The 18,431-nt window shown below is 37.1% G+C and overlaps 1 protein-coding gene across 4 annotated transcripts in view; it reads right to left on the minus strand.

Moving 5' to 3' along the window:
• Positions 1-1,344: 1,344 nt before the first annotated feature.
• The window catches only part of SMAD2 (SMAD family member 2), a 78,127-nt gene continuing 61,040 nt past the window's right edge, over positions 1,345-18,431 (minus strand). For 2 of the 4 annotated variants that reach the window (XM_077900698.1, XM_077900695.1), the window contains 5 exons: positions 14,748-14,801; positions 13,209-13,421; positions 10,389-10,526; positions 10,067-10,211; positions 1,345-6,324 (listed from right to left, as the gene is read on the minus strand). In XM_077900698.1, coding sequence (XP_077756824.1) covers positions 6,201-6,324; positions 10,067-10,211; positions 10,389-10,526; positions 13,209-13,421; positions 14,748-14,801 — 674 coding nt within the window. In that variant the 3' untranslated portion in view covers positions 1,345-6,200. Of the gene's footprint in view, positions 6,325-10,029; positions 10,212-10,388; positions 10,527-13,208; positions 13,422-14,747; positions 14,802-18,431 lie in introns of all 4 variants that reach the window. The other 2 variants (XM_077900697.1, XM_077900696.1) reach the window with 2 other exon arrangements.

Here is an 18,431-nt window from a genome sequence, read left to right on the forward strand (position 1 = left end):
AAAAGTGACCAATTTGGGTTCTGCATTTTGCCAACAAATAGGATTAAAAAAAAAAAAAAAAAAACCTAAATCCATGCAGGTTTACCTACTTGCTACATATGTGATTATTTTCCCCAATTTTAATTAATCTGTATGTATAGTTACATAAACCAACAAATGACTACATTCTTAAAGCAGGTACATACATTCACCAGAAAAGCACCCCATCCTTTCTCACTAATGTATGTTTTTTGTTTGAACAATCCAAAACTGTAAATAAGATGGACAAATGTAGTTCTTAAGGGACTTATTGAAAAAGGTAAAATCTCTTTGGGAGAAGAGACTTTAGTAAGATTTCTATCCCTACAGACAGATGCTGAGAATCAACTTTCTGCTATGGCATTGTAAAGGGTAGAACTTAATATAGAACCAGAAATATGGCAAGTTATCTAGTGACTAAGTGTAAAATAGCCAAAAGCTTTAAAGCCACAGAAAGAAGAAAAGTGGAGTGTGAAATGGGAAGTACATAATGAAGTATTTTTAGAATTCTAAAACTTCACTTTCATCTTTTTATCAACATATTATGAATTTCCTGGCTCAATAAATCACCATCTTTAAGTAGAAATAGGAAGTAAATCCCTAATCGCCCCCCACCCACCCAAAAGAGCAAAGTGAAAATTCTGAAGAAGACTAAGAGCTTTTTTCTTCTTTCTGGAGGGTAGGAGAGAACATCATCTTCCAGGAATTGTTTTGAAGAAAAATCTAAAAGTCCTTTGTGTGGTATTCATGAATCCTCATTCCCATCAGCAGCAGCATTTTTCTTCCAAGGGCCCTTACATCGCAACCAGTGGCTGAAATTTGGGATCTGTTATGGATCTCATGGCAGCAAACCAATCAACACTGAAGTTAACTAAGTAAGGCTAACACACTCTGGACAGATCCTCTATGAACCGGAGATGACCCAAAGAACTTGGGAAAATCCATTTCTGTTGAGCACAGCTAAAAAAAAAAATTAGGTCTCAGCCACCTTAGGCTGCCCATGACTACAGGAGAACTTGACTCAGTGGTGCTACTTGCCACAGTATCTTAAGCAGCTTAGCAATCTTAAAGCAAGAGGGAAAAGTGGGGGGGGGGGGGCAATCTAATAACAACAAAAAAGTTAACCCTCAACTAGTACCTTTCAGAGACCACTGGATATATAATAATTTAATGAATGAGTGTCTACTGCAGCTCTTTTTGATGTTAATGAATTCCAGTTATCATTCTTAATTATCAAGCTGCCTTAAAAATGGCATACTAACTGAACCACCAAATCACAACTCTGGCAGAATAAATAAATAACTCTGAAGATCTGAAAGGAAAATGTCCACAAGCAAATTAGGGAACTTTTACTGAGGTTAGAGATTTTAAACAACAGAATCATTCAACGGTGTTAAAACGTAAGCAGATAAATGACCCCTACGCTGTGTTCAGGTTTTTCTAGGAGTGCGTAGGTATACATAATGCATACACACACTTTATATAATTTATTTCCTACTAAAAAGATTTAAGGCAGTTTTGCTATATATAAAGTTACCTATAATATCCAAGATAAAACGGTTCTTCTCAAGAAATTATATGAACACATTAGACAAGTTCTTATTACAAAGGTTATTATGAAGCTGTCTATATCTAGTATAGCTGACATTTCCTGGTTGAGGCTCCAAACACAGGAATTCCACTCCAAGAGATGATCTGCCCCTCAATCTCCATACATAAAAGGTAGTCTGAACAGATAGAATATTCATGAAAACTTGAAAAGGAAGAAATAAAAGGAACTCATTAGTAGGATTCTGACTACCTAGAGACCACTCACTACCATCGTTACTCTTGCCTGTACTAAATACAACAATCCAATATGCTCCAAGGTGGAAATGGGCTAGTATTACAGGAAACCATTGGCTGCAACTGCTGGAAAAGTTCCTAATCCTAAACGTAATTTAAAATAGAATCTGTAATTCTTGCTATTTGCTAGTCACAAAGACATTTAACTGAAGAGCCATTTTTAAGATTTAGGTGACTGACCAATAGGAACAAAATCAACCTTCATGGTGAAGAAATTAGGACCCTGGGTATGAAAAGCACCATCTTTTTCATCTTTAGTAGAGTTCAATGGAGAGAAAACATTCTGATGTCTGCAGATAAAACATGGCTGGCACGGAGGAGGGCAACCAGTAAGACCACAAGGGATACATTCTGTGATGAGGAGAGGAAAAATACAATTCAGTTGATAAATATTAAGAATTTAGCAGAGAAACGCTCATGAAGCAAAGAAACTGGGCAATAATTTGTCATGTCTGAACATCGATGAGTTGGATCAGAGTAAGAGAAAAGATCCTGTGCTGCTTATGTCCACAGACTATCTAGTTATCAATGGTGTGGAAGGAGGCAGTCTATGAAATCATCATGAGCAGCTACAAAAGATGAACACAAAGACAAATTTCAAATAAGGTGAACATTCTCTTACTTTATAACTCACCATCAACCAGACCAGGAGAGTAGTGAGTACTGAATAAATGCTCCAAATGTAGAAAGAAAGGGAGAAGAGAAGAGGAGAGAGGAGAGAGGAGACAGGAGAGAAGAGAGAAGAGAAACAACAAAACACAAAAAGATCTTAAAGGTGTATTTGGACAGCTTTTGGAAGAGGTAGAGAAACCATCTGGGCACATATAGTCTTTTACTTGATTTCAATTAGCGAGAGACCAGACTGATTGTTTTTCACCTTCAAAGTCTTGGTCTTGATTGAAACCGACCTAAAAGGCACAAATAAACTGGAATTAAAATAATTTTGACAAAGGAGAAAATATGACAAGTGTAAAGGCAGATGAATCAAGCAAAACCGATACAGTTTAAGATTAAAAAAAAAAACCCTAGATATTAAACAATTCGCAATTATGTACTTGGAATACAGACTAGGGTACTGAATAAGAATATTTAGCTTTCAAGAAAAATTAGGGAAGATTCCTTCTGGCAAAGTGGCAGGTCCTGAGTGAGGAATAACCCCACAGCTTGAGGGCCAGACTAAATCCTAGCCATCTCTTCATTACTCAGCACCTACCACCGTGGCCGGATAAAGGGATACATCAATAAATGTTTACTGAGTGAATGGATGACATAATGTGTAATTAGTATAACTGGTGTAGTTCAAATATAATCAGGAAGTTTCTCTGAAATAGAAGGAAAGAACACAAGCAGGGTTGTTCCAAAGGGGGGGCCGAAGTCCACTCATATGTTCTAATCCTAAACAGTACTTACACAGACTTTTCAAACTTTTTTTTTCTAAAAAAGCAGTAAAACTCTTAAAAAAAAAAAAAAAAGGAAGAAAGAAATCTCTATATAACTCCATTACAGGGTAAAAACGAAGCTGCCACTAGTTAAACCAAAGTCAATGGGAACATGGGAACACCACCAGCCTCCCGATTCCCCACGGCATCTATAGATTTGACTGTGCAGACCACCATCCAGTTTAGAAATGGGACTGAAACATGTTTATCAGTTCTCATGTGAAACAAAGAAAGTGACCACTGTGGGAGGGGAATTCTAAATAATGTTGCTAATTTAAATAGAAGCAAAATTCAACATCAAAGAGAACTCATCATTTAGAAGAATGAAAGCCCCAATAAAGAGGGGGGAAAATCAACAAAATGTAGGCCACAGTAAGACAGGACAGAATGTAAGAAATAGCATCTCCAAAAAAACACGTAAGATCGTTAAACACCAGGGCAACTGCTCGACAGGTCTAAGTGCTCAGTACAACAGGTATTTCTAAAGAGTTGAGTCCCAGTTCAATACTGTAGGGAAGAACCTCAACACAGTTATGGAGATGTAATCACTACTGGAATGCTGTCGTTGGCACTGCTTCACCTACCACCTCAATCCAAGAGTGAGTGACTGCCAGGCCCTTCTGCCACTTTCAAAGTTGTTTTCTGCACCCACAACCGTTCCCAGCATCACCACCAGTTCTCACAGAAGTTCAAGCCTTCCAAAGGGCAGAGGCTGCTGGTCTGACAGTCATACCTAGGACATATGAACCGACAAAGTAAGGCCACCCTCAACTATTAGAAATTATAGAATGCTTTTGGTCCTCGAGTTTGGATCTCTGTAGAGACTTCGGGGTAAGCATTAATAACTAATAATGAGTTTCTTTCACAATGAGCCTTGGCATTTGGTGCCTTTCTCCATGCCAGGAACACCAATCTCCTGGGGGTCTCCCCGTGGCTTGCTCCCTTCTCACATCAGATGTCCGCTCAAGCATCGCTTCTTTAGAGAAGCCTTTCTTGCTGTGCTCTACCATAAGCTCTACCTGCTTATCTCCCTCATAGACAAATGAACTAACTAAGGGTTACAACAGTAACTGAAGTCTTGGCCAGGGCTGGGACTGGATCTGTCTTGTTCACTTTTACCCAACGTCAAGAAAGTTCCTGGTGCACATAACAGGTGAACAGTAAATATTTGCTGAAAGAATTAAAAATGACTACCAAGTCTGCATGAACACTAACATGTACTCACAAATATAGGAAAACGGGGCAGTATCTAGTAGAAAACATTCAAATGCTGTGAATATTGAAAATGATACCTGTAGAGACAGCTGAACATGGTTTCAAAAAGTAAGTACCAAAAGTGTCTATCTCCAAAAACCTGAAAATTTACTAGAAGGGGGTTGGGAGTGGCTATCCCCATTTCTAAAGAGATGCAAACAAGAAGCATTTAAACTGCAGAGTCAACATCAAACAAGGATTGTCTGCCACCAAATGGACTACCAACAGAGCTTCTGGAATCTTCTCTCACCACAGAGCATAAAATGTCATTGGTTATAATAGTCAACCACACATTCAGGATTAGTTAAGAACAGCTCAGACTGTAGGTAATTAGAAGCTAAAAAACTTGCTAAACTGCTTCTCCCCAATTTTTAAAATTCTGAATTCATAATTAGGTAAAATAACATAGATTTTTTTATAAATTTAATACAACATACTTTAAAAACAGATGACCCTTATCTGCTGATCATACCTCAGCATCACTCTTGTAGGTATTTTGCAGACACAATTACAATTACAAAAGGTCCATTTCATAATACAATCTGGTAATTAAATCAAATGAAACTCAGAGAGCACTAGGTCTGCTATTGAAATATTTTAAAATAGCTTTTAAAAAAGAGTGTTTATATCTATAGATTGGCTTTAAAAAAAGGATAAATATACTGAAGCAATTGTAGCATATCCCTGAAAATAATTATACTGCCATTTGTGTTTTTATGAGGTGTAAGGATAAATCAACAGACTGCTTGGTTACACAAGTCTATTACTATCCATTGAAATCTGTTGTTAAGACAACGGGACTTACTCCATAGGAACTTGCACTGTGCCCCAGAATTAACTGGTGCTGGCAGTATCAGTGCCACCATTACTAGTGATGGATATCATGCTACACAGTTTTGGTATCAGGGCAAAAGTGGAAGGAGAAGAGGTCTGGAAAGATTTTCTGCAAAGTTTCCATACAGTGAGATGTAGCAGTAAATAACACAAGATGAATGTTTATAAGACCCATTGAACACATTAAGGTCAAGGATTTCAAAAGTTAATCCACTTTTCTTCCCCCAAGGGTTTATTTTTGGTAAAAGGCAAAAAAATTAGTTTTTCTACAAGGGAACTCTGCTTCTAAATGATAATTTGAAAATCTTGATATATATTATATATTAAAAAAGACACACAAAAATAACGGAGAGGTGGGAATAACAGATTAGGTACTGTAACTTTATAAAGGCTTGCCTAAATCAAGAAGCAGCACACACACACACACCTAATTTATGCAAACTAAAAATGTATATAAACAGCACAATACTGTGATACTGGATCATGATACGTTACCTGTACACATAACTACTACTGTTATTAATAGACCTTTGGGACATTCAGTTTTATGCCCACCAAGACATCAGTTAAGTCTTTAAAATCTTCTTTTTCTCCTGTATGGGAGGGTATTTCTAGACACTAATTTCCCCATCTAATATTTGAATATAGGAAACCGATTCCACAAGGTGCTTCAATTGATGAGACCTCAAGTGCTGTTTTTCTTTCTTGAATTTTTGGACAGTAACCAGTCCATGGGGACCACACACAAATACTATGACAGAAGAGTTGTTACATTAAGTCTTTTGATGGGATCTGAGTGGTGACGAAGCTTTATGACATGCTTGAGCAACGCACTGAAGGGGATCCCATCTGAGTTAATACTTTGTCCAACCACTGTAGAGGTCCATTCAGATGAAGTTCAATCCAGCAAGGAGTGCTCGTTACCGTCTGCCTTCTATTTAAAAGAATACAAGAAAATAATTATGAAATTAAAAGAATATGGCGATGTTCAACAACATGCATTAAGAATTTAGTTAAATTAAAAGGCTGTATATACTAAAGCCTACATTCTTTAGGACAAGTATGAAGTCTGAATAGCTATTACTCTGAAAATTATTTAATCCTCCAAGTCTAACAAAATACTTCTAGTGACTTTTATTTTTTTTTTTTTTTTGCTTTTAAAGAAATTAACAAAAACATTCATTTCTCTTCAAATTAAAATTAGGAAGGTGACCTGACTACTTACCAACTAAAACGAGACACCTTTCAGAGTGAATGAATAGTCACTATTAATAATCAGGCCAGGAACAAGGGACTCAAACCAGGACTGTCCCAAGCAAACCAAAAAACACAGTCACCCTACTGATTAATCAATTGCAGAGCAGAGGATCCTCAAATACCAAGTCAAGTCTAAATAGAACAGGGTTCAAATTTCAAGTGTACCAAAACAAAACAGAATTCTGACCGAAGCTTATCACAGAATGTTCAGAGCTAGAGGTCGGCCTTCCCTGACAAGGCCAATGAAACAACATCTCTGTTAGAAACATGGGTGCAAGCTTTTAATAGAAACACCTCCAGCATTTCGACATAATGGGACTCTGGGAACTACAAACTGTTTAGTGACGTCCCGTCACTTGCTCACATACTGATCTGAGTTCTGTCTTATTTATTATCTACAGTAAGTCAGCGAGTCTGCTTGCTGCTTCACTGTGACCGCCCTACAAACACAAGAAAAGGCCATTATCAAACCTTCAGCTCCAAGTGACACATGCTCACTATAACTTAAAACTGCATCTCAAAGGTTGTGGTTTTCTATAGCAGACGGTGTCAGTGCCGCACTGTACCCTCTGGAGTTTTCAGCATTCTCTTGCCGACTAACAATCGCGTATCTCTGAATTCCTGTGCCTAACAACTTCTCTGCTCGGGCCACATGTGCAGACCACAAATGCTAGGAAATTACCTCCCCAGGAGCAGCTCTTACCCAATGACATGGGAACTGGCATTTAAACACCCGGTTTCCTTTCCTTCTGGGTGGGATAATTCTGTACGTTCATTACAGTTTCCCATGTTTTCCTAGGGGAATAAGCTCTAATGACCCACCCAACACAGCAGCAGGCTTAATAATGGTTTTGGCTGCCTTCCCTCCCCTACCTCACTTCTCTATTTCCTCCTTCCTTACCAGTGCGTCCTCCATTTCCTGAACCAACTCCTAGCATTTGAATCCTTGTCTCGGGGTCTGAGACATACACTAAGATGTTGATATGGGATCATTCCTAAAACATGACAGATTTGAGGAACAGTCTCAAATCTGACCTGTACAAACCCATGGTCGTATTTTGATTCGGACAGTACATTTTGGCTTATGCAGCTTAGCATTGCACTGGCACACTTTACAAGTTAGCTCATGTAATCCAGGAGGCAGAGGCCAGACTGACCCTTCTCCATCTGCCACCCTCTGTTCTTCCTGTTGTTTCTCAAAGAAGTTTCTCCTGCTTTCTAGCTCTCCCTCAGATCAGGCCTTCTGCAGGCTTTTGCCAAGATCTCTTTGAATTTTGATTCTGTCATTTGCTGAATTCTGGGTACTTCTCAGTTTGTTTTCGGTCAGATCATTTCAGTCAGAAGGTTCATCAGATGAACCTTTGGGAATCATTCCTAATCCAGTCACTGAATGGGGAGTAGGTTTCAGAATACTGTCAGTGGTCTTGTTTGGGCACAGAAATGCACCCAAAACATTATTTATCCCCTACCTATTTATTCACTTCAGTAACAATTCACTTAACTCAGACATATTTCTTCAGTTAAATATATAAACTCTTTGCACATCTATATTGCTTACTACATTTCCTGATTTTTATGCTGGCAAATATGCTGGTAATAAAGAAACTGAAAAACAGTTTGAGAAATCTTGCCCTGAGATCTACCCCCACAGCTCCAGCATCATTAAGGATAAAAGGTTCCTGGTAACCACCAACAGTTCACAGAGAGCAGGTACCTGACATTATTCTGATCTATAGATGTTAAAGGAAACTAGTTTACTACCCAAAGTAGATCTATCTGACTATATACCAATAAAAACATACTGTATGTTACCACTTCTCATCATTACAGTTTTTAAATTCTCCCCAGGTTTAAGAATGGCAGAGTGCACAGTGCACCCAGGGCAGCACCTCTCTTCCACCAAGTAAAACTGCCCTTGGCAGGAGAGCTATAAACACACGTGTAAGTCTCCCCGCTCTCGGCAGTTCATGTTTAATGGCACTAAATTTCTACTATCGTGTTCTGTAATTCTCATCTTTTGAAGAAAAAAAACCTGTGACCTAAAAGCCTGGTATCAGATGGTGCCACCTCAATCTAATTTTTAATATCAACTCAGGCCAATTCAAGCCCAAAGCAAAAAGGAGCTCTGTGCTCTTTTAAAGCATCACACCTTAAAAGGGAAATGATTAAATGAATTTTTCTACAATTATAACCTGGCCAAAATAAAGACAAGTCTTTATTCTAGGATACAAATATACGAAACAGTATTGATTTTTATAAAAGTATTCACCCAGCAGACCTCAGGTTTCACCATCTCAAGAGACACACACCTCCCCAAATTTGTTGAAGGTAGAGAATCAAGTCCAAATGAAATGAAACACATTCTGAAGAAGAGGCTCAAACTGCCAGGTAAGAAACAGGAATATGATGACTACTGTACATGAATACCTTTGCATGCGAGTGCTCACAGTGAGCAAAACTAGCTGGAGGAGGACTAAGTACTTTACTCATGGTTCCAGCCTTAAATATGCTAAGGGAGTCTTCTGTTCCTCTCATGTGGAATCCAGTCCATGCTTTAATTTGGTAATAACCTAACTTGCTTTATTCTCCGCTGACAACCTAACTTCTGTAGAACTCAGTTTTGTAATGTTACTACCACCCTTGGAGAGGGCGTTAAGAGGCAAGGAAAGCTCTCCTCAAGTCCATCTCCATGGACTCCTCTCCACCATGTAGAGAGTGCCCCTGGGCAAATTCTCAAATCTTTTCTACGCCTATTTCCAACTAAGTATTAGTCTGAACTACTTTTTGCAACCATATAAAAAGAGACAATAGAAATAGTGATTCTTAGCCAGGCCGCAATGTGTGATGTCCTGCACTGAAAACACGGCACAGCACCTGACATCTGCCAAGTATGCCCTTCTATTACTGAATGAAGCTCTACCTCTTAACCTTACATTCCACTGGTCTCTAATGATCTGTCCAGATATATTCTTACTTTCTGTACTCCAGCTGAACTGAACTGTATGCTAGTGTCAGCATCATAGTTTCGCAACCCCTCATACCAACCTGAAATCCTAGGCATCTTTCACAACCTAGATCATGTGCCATCTCTACTGGAAGCCTTCCCTGAGCCCCCGGGAAAATGTCTCTCCTTCTACAAACTGACATTAGCCTTCAAATATACCTCTTTTATGGTATTTAATACTCTGCACTACATTACAGTGCATGTCTGAACAGGGTTTAATTCTGTCCTCTACAATGCCAGCACAGGCATTTGCAGGGGTTTCAAAGGCAGAGACCTCCAAGTTCCTCATGTTACTTTGCATATGCTCTTCTGACTCCATAAGCTTAGGGATACGTGGAAACTCCACGAGAACCAAAGGATAGAAGAAAAAAGAATTACATTGTGGAAATTGAAGAACTGAGTATGTTTTTCATACCGGTATTCTGCTCCCCATCCTTTCACAAAACTCATTCTTATGGTGCACATTCTAGTTAGCTGATACACGGCTTCAAAACCCTGATTAACAGACTGAGCCAGGAGAGCAGCAAATTCCTGATTGTTGAAGATCTTCAGATTACAGCCTAGGATTGAAAAAAGTAAAAACTGTGTAAAAAAAGAGTATCATTATAAGACAAGAATTTTTAAAGGGCTACTTGTCTTAAAATACAAGTATGCAAATCATCTCCTGATTCCTAAAATTAACAGCAACCAGAAAAATTCGGCACATTGAGGGTTTATTAACACTGGTGGATCCATACCTGGTGGAATTTTACACACTGTCGCAGGGTGCCAGCCGTATCTCTGGTTACAGTTGGGGCTCTGCACAAAGATTGCACTATCACTTAGGCACTCAGCAAAAACCTCTCCACCTATGTAATATAAGCGTACTCCTCTTCCTAAAACAAAATACATATGGGATCAGTTTTATAACATTTCCTGTTTCAGCATCGCTTTGGAAGAGTCTCTCTTGGACGAGTCTTAAAGTGATAGAAGGTATTCTGATAACCTTTTCCACAGTAATGGTTTTCTGAAGTCTAACTTTGAAATATACCACTCTATATCGTTCTAAGTATTTTTTAACAATGATTTTATTGATTTCAAAAAATAATAAATGCTTGCCCAAAGTATTGAGAAAATGCAGAAAAACACATGGCTAGTAAAACAAAGAATTTCATACAAATTATATATTCTAAAATAAGTAAAAGAAATTATGTTTGAAGGAATTAAAACTCTTTGGATAAACATGCATTCACTGTAATAAACTGTATTTCCTTAACAATCCCACCAACGTTAAGAAAAAAGCAAATATAAATCAAGAGGTTAGAGTCATTTGCCCTTTTTAAAATGTTATAAAATAAATAAAATAAAAAATAAAATAAAATTACATGTTAAGGTGATGACCAAATCCCTATATAGATAAGCAGAATTAGGTGAGAAAAAATTATGCTGGGAGATTTTAATAGACTTCTTTCAGAATCTAACAAATCAAACACACACAAAATTAATTAGAGACATAAGAATTTTAAAAAGCCAACTGTGAAAGGCAGAGATCTGAGACAGCACCTAAGATTCTCACCCTTGGTGTATATGCATCTCTATTATTCAGTCAAGCATGAATCTGCTGTTAATAAGGAGTTTTCCAGATGTAATTAAGGTCTCAAATCAGCTGACCTCAAGAAAAGGGCCTGACTTAATCAGGTGATGTATCTTAGAACAGAGTGGATTGTCCCTGGTGAAAGTGGATTCAAAATGTGAGAGGGAGGGTTCAACAGCAGAGATTCTCTGCGGCTTGTGGCAAGGAATGCCAATGGCCTCTAGCTACTCAGAGAAGCTTTCAATGAACAGTGCAAGAAATGAGGACCTTGGGGCTACAACTTCAGAGAAGCGGACTCTGCAACAATCATGTGAGCTTGGAGAGGACTTAAAGCTCCAGACAAGAACACAGCTCAGTCAACACCATGGTCTCCCCTCATGAGACCCAGAGGAGATTTCTAACCCATGCCTAGACTCCTGACCTGCAGTAACTGTGACATCACAAATTTTTGTTGTTTCAGGCTGGTAGGTGTGTATTAACGTGTTATCCAGCACAAGAAAACTAACAGAATCACCTACAGGCCAGATTTAATACATCAACACAGAACCTGACACCCTGATCTCATGACCCTAGGATACTGTAAGACCATCAAATATGTACCTGACCATCAGGAAAAGATTAAATCCAGAAAGTAGAGATTTTCCAGGCTCTAATTGAAACCACCCAATAAGTTAGAAATCAAAGGAAAAAGACAATCCAATAATTACAGCAATCTAAAATTGTGCAGAGAAGTATATATGGTAGAGGAAATCCTCCATTAAACCTGCATGTAGCACCCCAATTAAAACACAGGCAAAAAGAGAAGTATTTTAGTTAAGGGTCGGGTGGGTATTCAGAAGCCTTCCTGACCCACAAGACACCTAAGATTATCCAAACTTTACACATCAAGCAAGACTTCAGAAATTCCACCCAGAGCAAAGTCACAGCATTGTGCAGAATTGCACTCACTCTTTAGTGACCAGTTTTACTTCTCACGAGAAGTGATGGTTTAATTCATCAGAAACAGAAGCAAACTATTGTTACAAAGGGTTACTTTAAGGTAATGAGAACTATGTCCAATTATATTAGTGGCACTCAAACTTTTTTTTACCCCACTGCCAACAAAAATACAGGAGACCCCAAAGAGTCGTTGTTTGTGTGGATTACATCTATGGAAACTTACCACATTTGATACTAAAACTGAGATTTAAAAATGCATTAATTCATTTAGAAATCTAAATAATAGACCTATTACATATTAACAAAAATAACAAGGTTATGAAAAATAACTATTTCCCTTCCCCCTCAAATTAGTGGGAACAGCAATGCTTCATATTTTATAACTCTCTCTAATGTCTGGCTTTAACAGAAGAGAGTTGGATTCTTGTCAGACTCTACATGTAGTTGCTTGTAAAATCACATGCCTTGTAGCTTCTGGAATATTTCACTGTACATTCATGAGTGAACCAGAGTGAAAAAGGAAAACAGGATCTTAGTAACATTATGAAAATCGTTTGACCTCACAAAATTGCTAAAAGGGTACTGAGACTACGATGTCTGGAGATCCTCTGAATTATTTTTTGAGCTATGTGCTAAATAGCTGTTCTTGTTTAAAATCTCTTGCTTCAGATTAATGGTGAGTAGATTTAACTCTTTAATATATGAACTCATTGAAAGGGGAAAAACTAGGAGATGCCAACAAACTGAAAAAAAGTCATGATTTGCTAAAATTATAATTCTGAAATCTGAACATGATAATCTTATGACTGGTAGAGACTCAGCAAAGTAATTTTAACACATTTACTGAAGGACTTCCCAGTATCAAGGGTGCCAAATAAAGAGAGGCTGAAGATCCTGCAGATCTATTAAAGCAGCGAAGCCATGCACTTCACCTGCCAAAGATGAGGCAGGGGACATTGCACACCCTCTCTTGATGTGGTAAACCACACAGCGCTCACATTATGAGTATATATGGCACTGGTTCTTCACAAAGGGAAAAACATACCTATATGTCTTCTTGTCATTTCTACAGTCGCATTTCGGTTGACGTTGGAGAGCAACCCTAGGCAGAACCTCTCTGAGTTGGATGGATCTGTGAAACCGTCTACAGTGAGTGAGGGCTGTGATGCGTGGAAGGTCTCGCCAACCCTCTGGTTTAATTCATAATATGCTATTGAACACCAAAATGCAGGTTCTGAGTAAGTAACTGGCTGCAAATCTGGGGAAAAAAACCAAACCCATAAAAGCAAGAAATGTTGTGTGAACAGTTCAAGCCAAAAAGAGATTGAATATCATCATATATCTGTACATGTTCTATGCCAGCCTACACTGGCTACTGCTCAGGAAGCTGACTACAGCACAAACGCCAGTTTCCATTAGATCATACCAGATTTTCAATGTTTCAAATATCCCCCATCTCATTAAGTCATCTAATCTTCAAGCCATCTTTTTTACTTTATGGTGGGTCATGTTCTACTAGTAGTTTTATCCAAGTTCCTGTTCAAATATAAAACCATGGTAGGCAAAGTCAATCAACTTGCATAATAAAACTAATTTTGGGATAGGATGGGAGTGGAATAAAGCTAGAGCAAGGATTGAGTCAAAAGCCACAAGAAGCAAAATTCTATATAATAGGATACAAAATACGACATATTTTTGACATTGTCTATTTTAACAGGAGATTTTCCGTGAGTTACCCTAGTTACAAAAATAGAAAACCCACGCATACACAAAGAACAGAAAGTAATAAAACACAAAAAGCATGCAAGTGGAGACAGAATATGGAATCAAAAGAATCTACATATTTCATGGGAAAACTAGGACCACATAAATTTAACTTCTATCATTGATTAAAAGACACAAGGGGGGTTGCCTAGGTGGCTTAGTTGGTTAAGAGTCTGCCTTCAGCTCAGGTCATGATCCTGGAGACTTGGGATCAAGCCCTATGATGTCCTGCTCTCTGCAAAGTGGGGAGTCTGTTTCTCCCTCTGCCCCTCCCACTGCTTGTATTCTCTCTCTCTGTGTGTGCTCTCAAATAAAATTAAAGACACAAGGAATATCATGAAAAAAATGATAATTTTTAGAATAAATTCCTAATGTGCAGAAACTGAAGTGACATTCTGAAATACTGAGGTAAAATGAAGTCCAGGAATGGACTACACAATGTACACACACACACACACACACACACACCCCTCTCCCATACCTCATACATGTGTGTATATGTATGGATATATACCTCTTAAAATAATTGTGATTACAAAATATATCCTAAAATAAACATGTCCATATAAATCTAGCCATAATAGGTCATAAAACTTTCCAGAAAGAATGATTTCCATGAATAGAAAGATTAGGTTTTTATGCTCATATATGCCAGTTGAAAACAGTTTTAGTAGTATCAAGACAAATTATTATTTTTAAGAAGCACGAATTTAAACAATCATTTGACTATTCACTGGAATCTGTTTATCATATACATGAAATATAACCTCAGAGTAACAGAGTAAAACGGTGGGGAGTGGGAGGAGTATTTGCAACTTACCCAAACTATGATTAACCGGGGAAAGAGTAGTAGGAGATAGTTCTGCTGGAGATCCTGAAACAAAAGGATTCAATCTTGTAATAGATGTGCAAGAATTTCCAGAACTTCTGACCAAATAATATAATTGGGGGGGAGGAGTTACATCTGGTTGTAATTAACTAAAACAAATAATACAGATAAGTTTACATCCTAAGAATTCTAAATATGCAACTGCTATATGAGAATTTAATTTTGAAATATAAAGACTTTGATATATAAAAGGTACAAGAGTATAAACGGTCCTAGCTTCCCCTTCCCAAAGGCTGCCTATGTTACCAGTTTCTTGTATATCCTTCCAGAAATATTCGAACCACATAAACAAATATGTTTTCTGTGCTCCCCACCTTGCTTTTTATATACAAATGTAACAGTTCTAACTTAGCATAATTTTATGTTCCTTACTCTATCAAGAATGTTGATGTGTCCCTATTTCTCTCTCTTCACACATTAGCCACGTAACCTCACATTATGGCGTATTATGATCCTATACTGATGGATACTCAGACTATTTTCAATCTTCTGCTTTATGAACCAAGACTGCAGTGACTAATCTTGTACATTTTACATACTTTTTCAATCATAGTATTGACCATTTAAAAGAGAAACTGCCAAGTCAAAAAGCTATAAACATCCATGATTTTGAAAGATTTTGCCTAAACTGTCACCTATAGAGGTTGTACCAGTTTACATTCCCTGTGGCAACATAAATGTGAGGGGATGCTTATGTTTTATCATTAACAGGTAAAAACATGGTTTTAACAAGCAGTTTTAATTCGTTTTTCACTTATAAATGACATGGAGCAAGCAGCTTTATACCTCTTGATATTTTATTTCCTTTCTGTGAATAGTCTTTTTGCTCGTTTCTACAGTGATGCAGGTCACTCTTCTCACCGATTTACAGGAGGCTCTTTATGTACTGGAGCTATTAGTCCTTTTATGTTATTGGTTGTAAATATTTGGTCATCTGTCTTACGACTCCTCATAATTTTGATTAAGCAGAATTTTTAAAATCTTTCATGTGTTTTATCCATTTTTGGGGTGTGTCACACTTTGATAAAACGATCATGACAGTTGGATATTCTTGACTTAGTCTTAAATTAAGGGGATATTTCTAGTATTTACCCATTAAATATGATGTGGATTTGGGGATGAGAGATAAAATTCCCTATGTAGCATTTTTGCATCAATAATCTCAAACGATGCTGGTCTGTAGACTTACATTGTAAGTGCAATGTTACACCGCCCCAAGAAGACAATCTAAAAGCTTTATCTTTTTTATATTCTATAAAAAGTATAAATAGCTCTGTAATAAAATATTTCTTAATAGTTTGGTAGAATTCCTGTGCAAAATTGTTTGCAGTTAGTAATTTTCTAGGGTTTACCCTAAGACATTTCTCTGTTTCTTCAATGAACGTTTATTGTTAAGATAGCTCTATTTTCTAAAGTCAGTTTTGGTGAATTCTATTTTCTTAGAAAATTATCCATTTGTTCCAGTTTTAGGTAAACAGGTCAAACCTAGTCAAGAAAATAAAGAGAGGGGACAGAAATATATAAAAATAAGAAAAAAAAAACACACAGAGAAAAAACAATTACTCAGAGACTATTCCACTGAATTCCATAATTTTCAAAACACATTTGTTGCAAATGTTGTTAATTAATGCTGTAATTACAGAATACATTTCGTTTTCTGATCTTTTTTACATGTTTTAGGAAAGTTATGTAAAAAAAAACATGATAGCAATAGTGTAGATGTAGCATGACAGATCAGACCCCAGCCTCCCCACATCATAACCATGACATAAAATACCAGGTGTCACACATGGAATGGCAACCCTCAGTACACAGATGACCCAAAAATACAGAACAGGTGATAATTATTTTTTAGAAGACAGAACAATCTTCCATAATAAAATTAAGTTCTTAAGTTCTTTTTTTGTTCCTCAGTTTGAAAAATCTGTTGGCAAGTCATAACAGATCCAACTAAGAAAGGTCAAAATATATTTAGAACAATGAAATAAAACTCACCATTTCCTGAAGCTGATATAGAATAAACAAAGCTACTGTGAGAAATGGAGGAAACTGCCCAATTATTCACATCTCTTAACTACTGATCCCTCTATTAAATACTTATCACTTAATAGAAATGATCAGTTAGAATTACAGATTTAGAAGAATGTTTCATTATAATCATACATAAAATTTTACAAAGTTAAATAAAGCTAACAATTTATTTGAAACTTTTTTGTAGAGAGGCAGGTTAATTGATAATTAAACTATTAGTTACTCATATATTCATGCTACTACTGAAGTCTGAAACTTCTGGTAATGAGAAGTAATAAATATCCTCAGTATTTAGGCAGTGGTTACTAGTAGTACTGGCAGCTAAAACATCTAGAGGAATCCTCGTATATCATAGCATACAAATTTGCATTTAGTTGGAGGATTCATTTTTCAACAAGGAAGCTTTAGATCAAAAGGAATGTGTATTAAATTTTTTATAAGTGCCAAAGTACTTCCCACCTCCCAAAATGTTTAGTCCCACCAACAACTGATGAGCTCCTGTTTCTTCACACTGTGCACTACCTCTACCTTTTGACATTTGCTTACTCTATTTTTTAATTTTAATTTTTGTTATAGTGCATTCATACACGTTTTGTCTATTTTTCTATTATCTATTATCTTTTTCTTCCTGATTTATAATTGGTTTTAAATTTTGAAATCAATTAGACTGGTCATTCCTTTGCAAATATTTCTCTGAGTTTTTGTTTCTTTTGATATAGCCTTCAAGGTGACATTAATTTTTTTTTAGTTTTAAAGATGTTTTTATTTTATTTATTTATTCATAAGAGACACACAGGGAGAGGCAGAGACACAGCAGAGGTAAAGACATAGCAGAGGAGAGGCAGGCTCCCTGTGGGGAGCCCGATGCAGGACTTGATCCCAGGACCCCGGAACAAGACCTGAGCCAAAGGCAGATGCTCAACCACTGAGCCACCTGGATGCCCCAACATTAATTTTTTATTTTATTTTTTTTTTCCCAACATTAATTTTTTAAATGAGACAATACTTTTAGCAGTTCTAGGTCCACAGCAAAAAGTTAGCAGAAAGTACCAAGAAATGCCATATACCCATGTATTTATACATGTACAATGTCCCCAGCAATGAGTATTTAACACCACAATGTTTCATTTGTTGCTATCAAGAAACTGACGTGGACACATTATTATCATTCAGAGCCCATAGTTTACATCAGAGTTCATTCTTGGTGTTGTACATTCTATGGATTTTGACAAACACATAATAACATATATTCACAATGTAGTATCATACAAAATAGCTTCACTACTCTAAAAATCCCCTGTGCTCTCTTTATTTCTTCCTCCCCTTTGGCCCCTGGAAATCACAGATATTTTAATTATGTCTATAGTCTCCCCCTTTCCAAAATGTCATACAGTTGGAATCATACAGTATGTAGCCTTTACAAAGACTGGCTTCTTTCACTTGCAATATGTATTTAAGGTTCCTCCATGTCTTTTCATGACGTGGTAGCTCATCTCTTTTTAGTGCTGAGTAGTAGTCCATTCTCTGGATGTACTGTTTATCTCTCCACTCACCTGGGTGCTTCCAAGTTTTGGCATTTATGAA

Source organism: Canis aureus, chromosome 6 (genome assembly GCF_053574225.1).
Source record: "Canis aureus isolate CA01 chromosome 6, VMU_Caureus_v.1.0, whole genome shotgun sequence".
Classification (NCBI taxonomy): domain Eukaryota; kingdom Metazoa; phylum Chordata; class Mammalia; order Carnivora; family Canidae; genus Canis; species Canis aureus.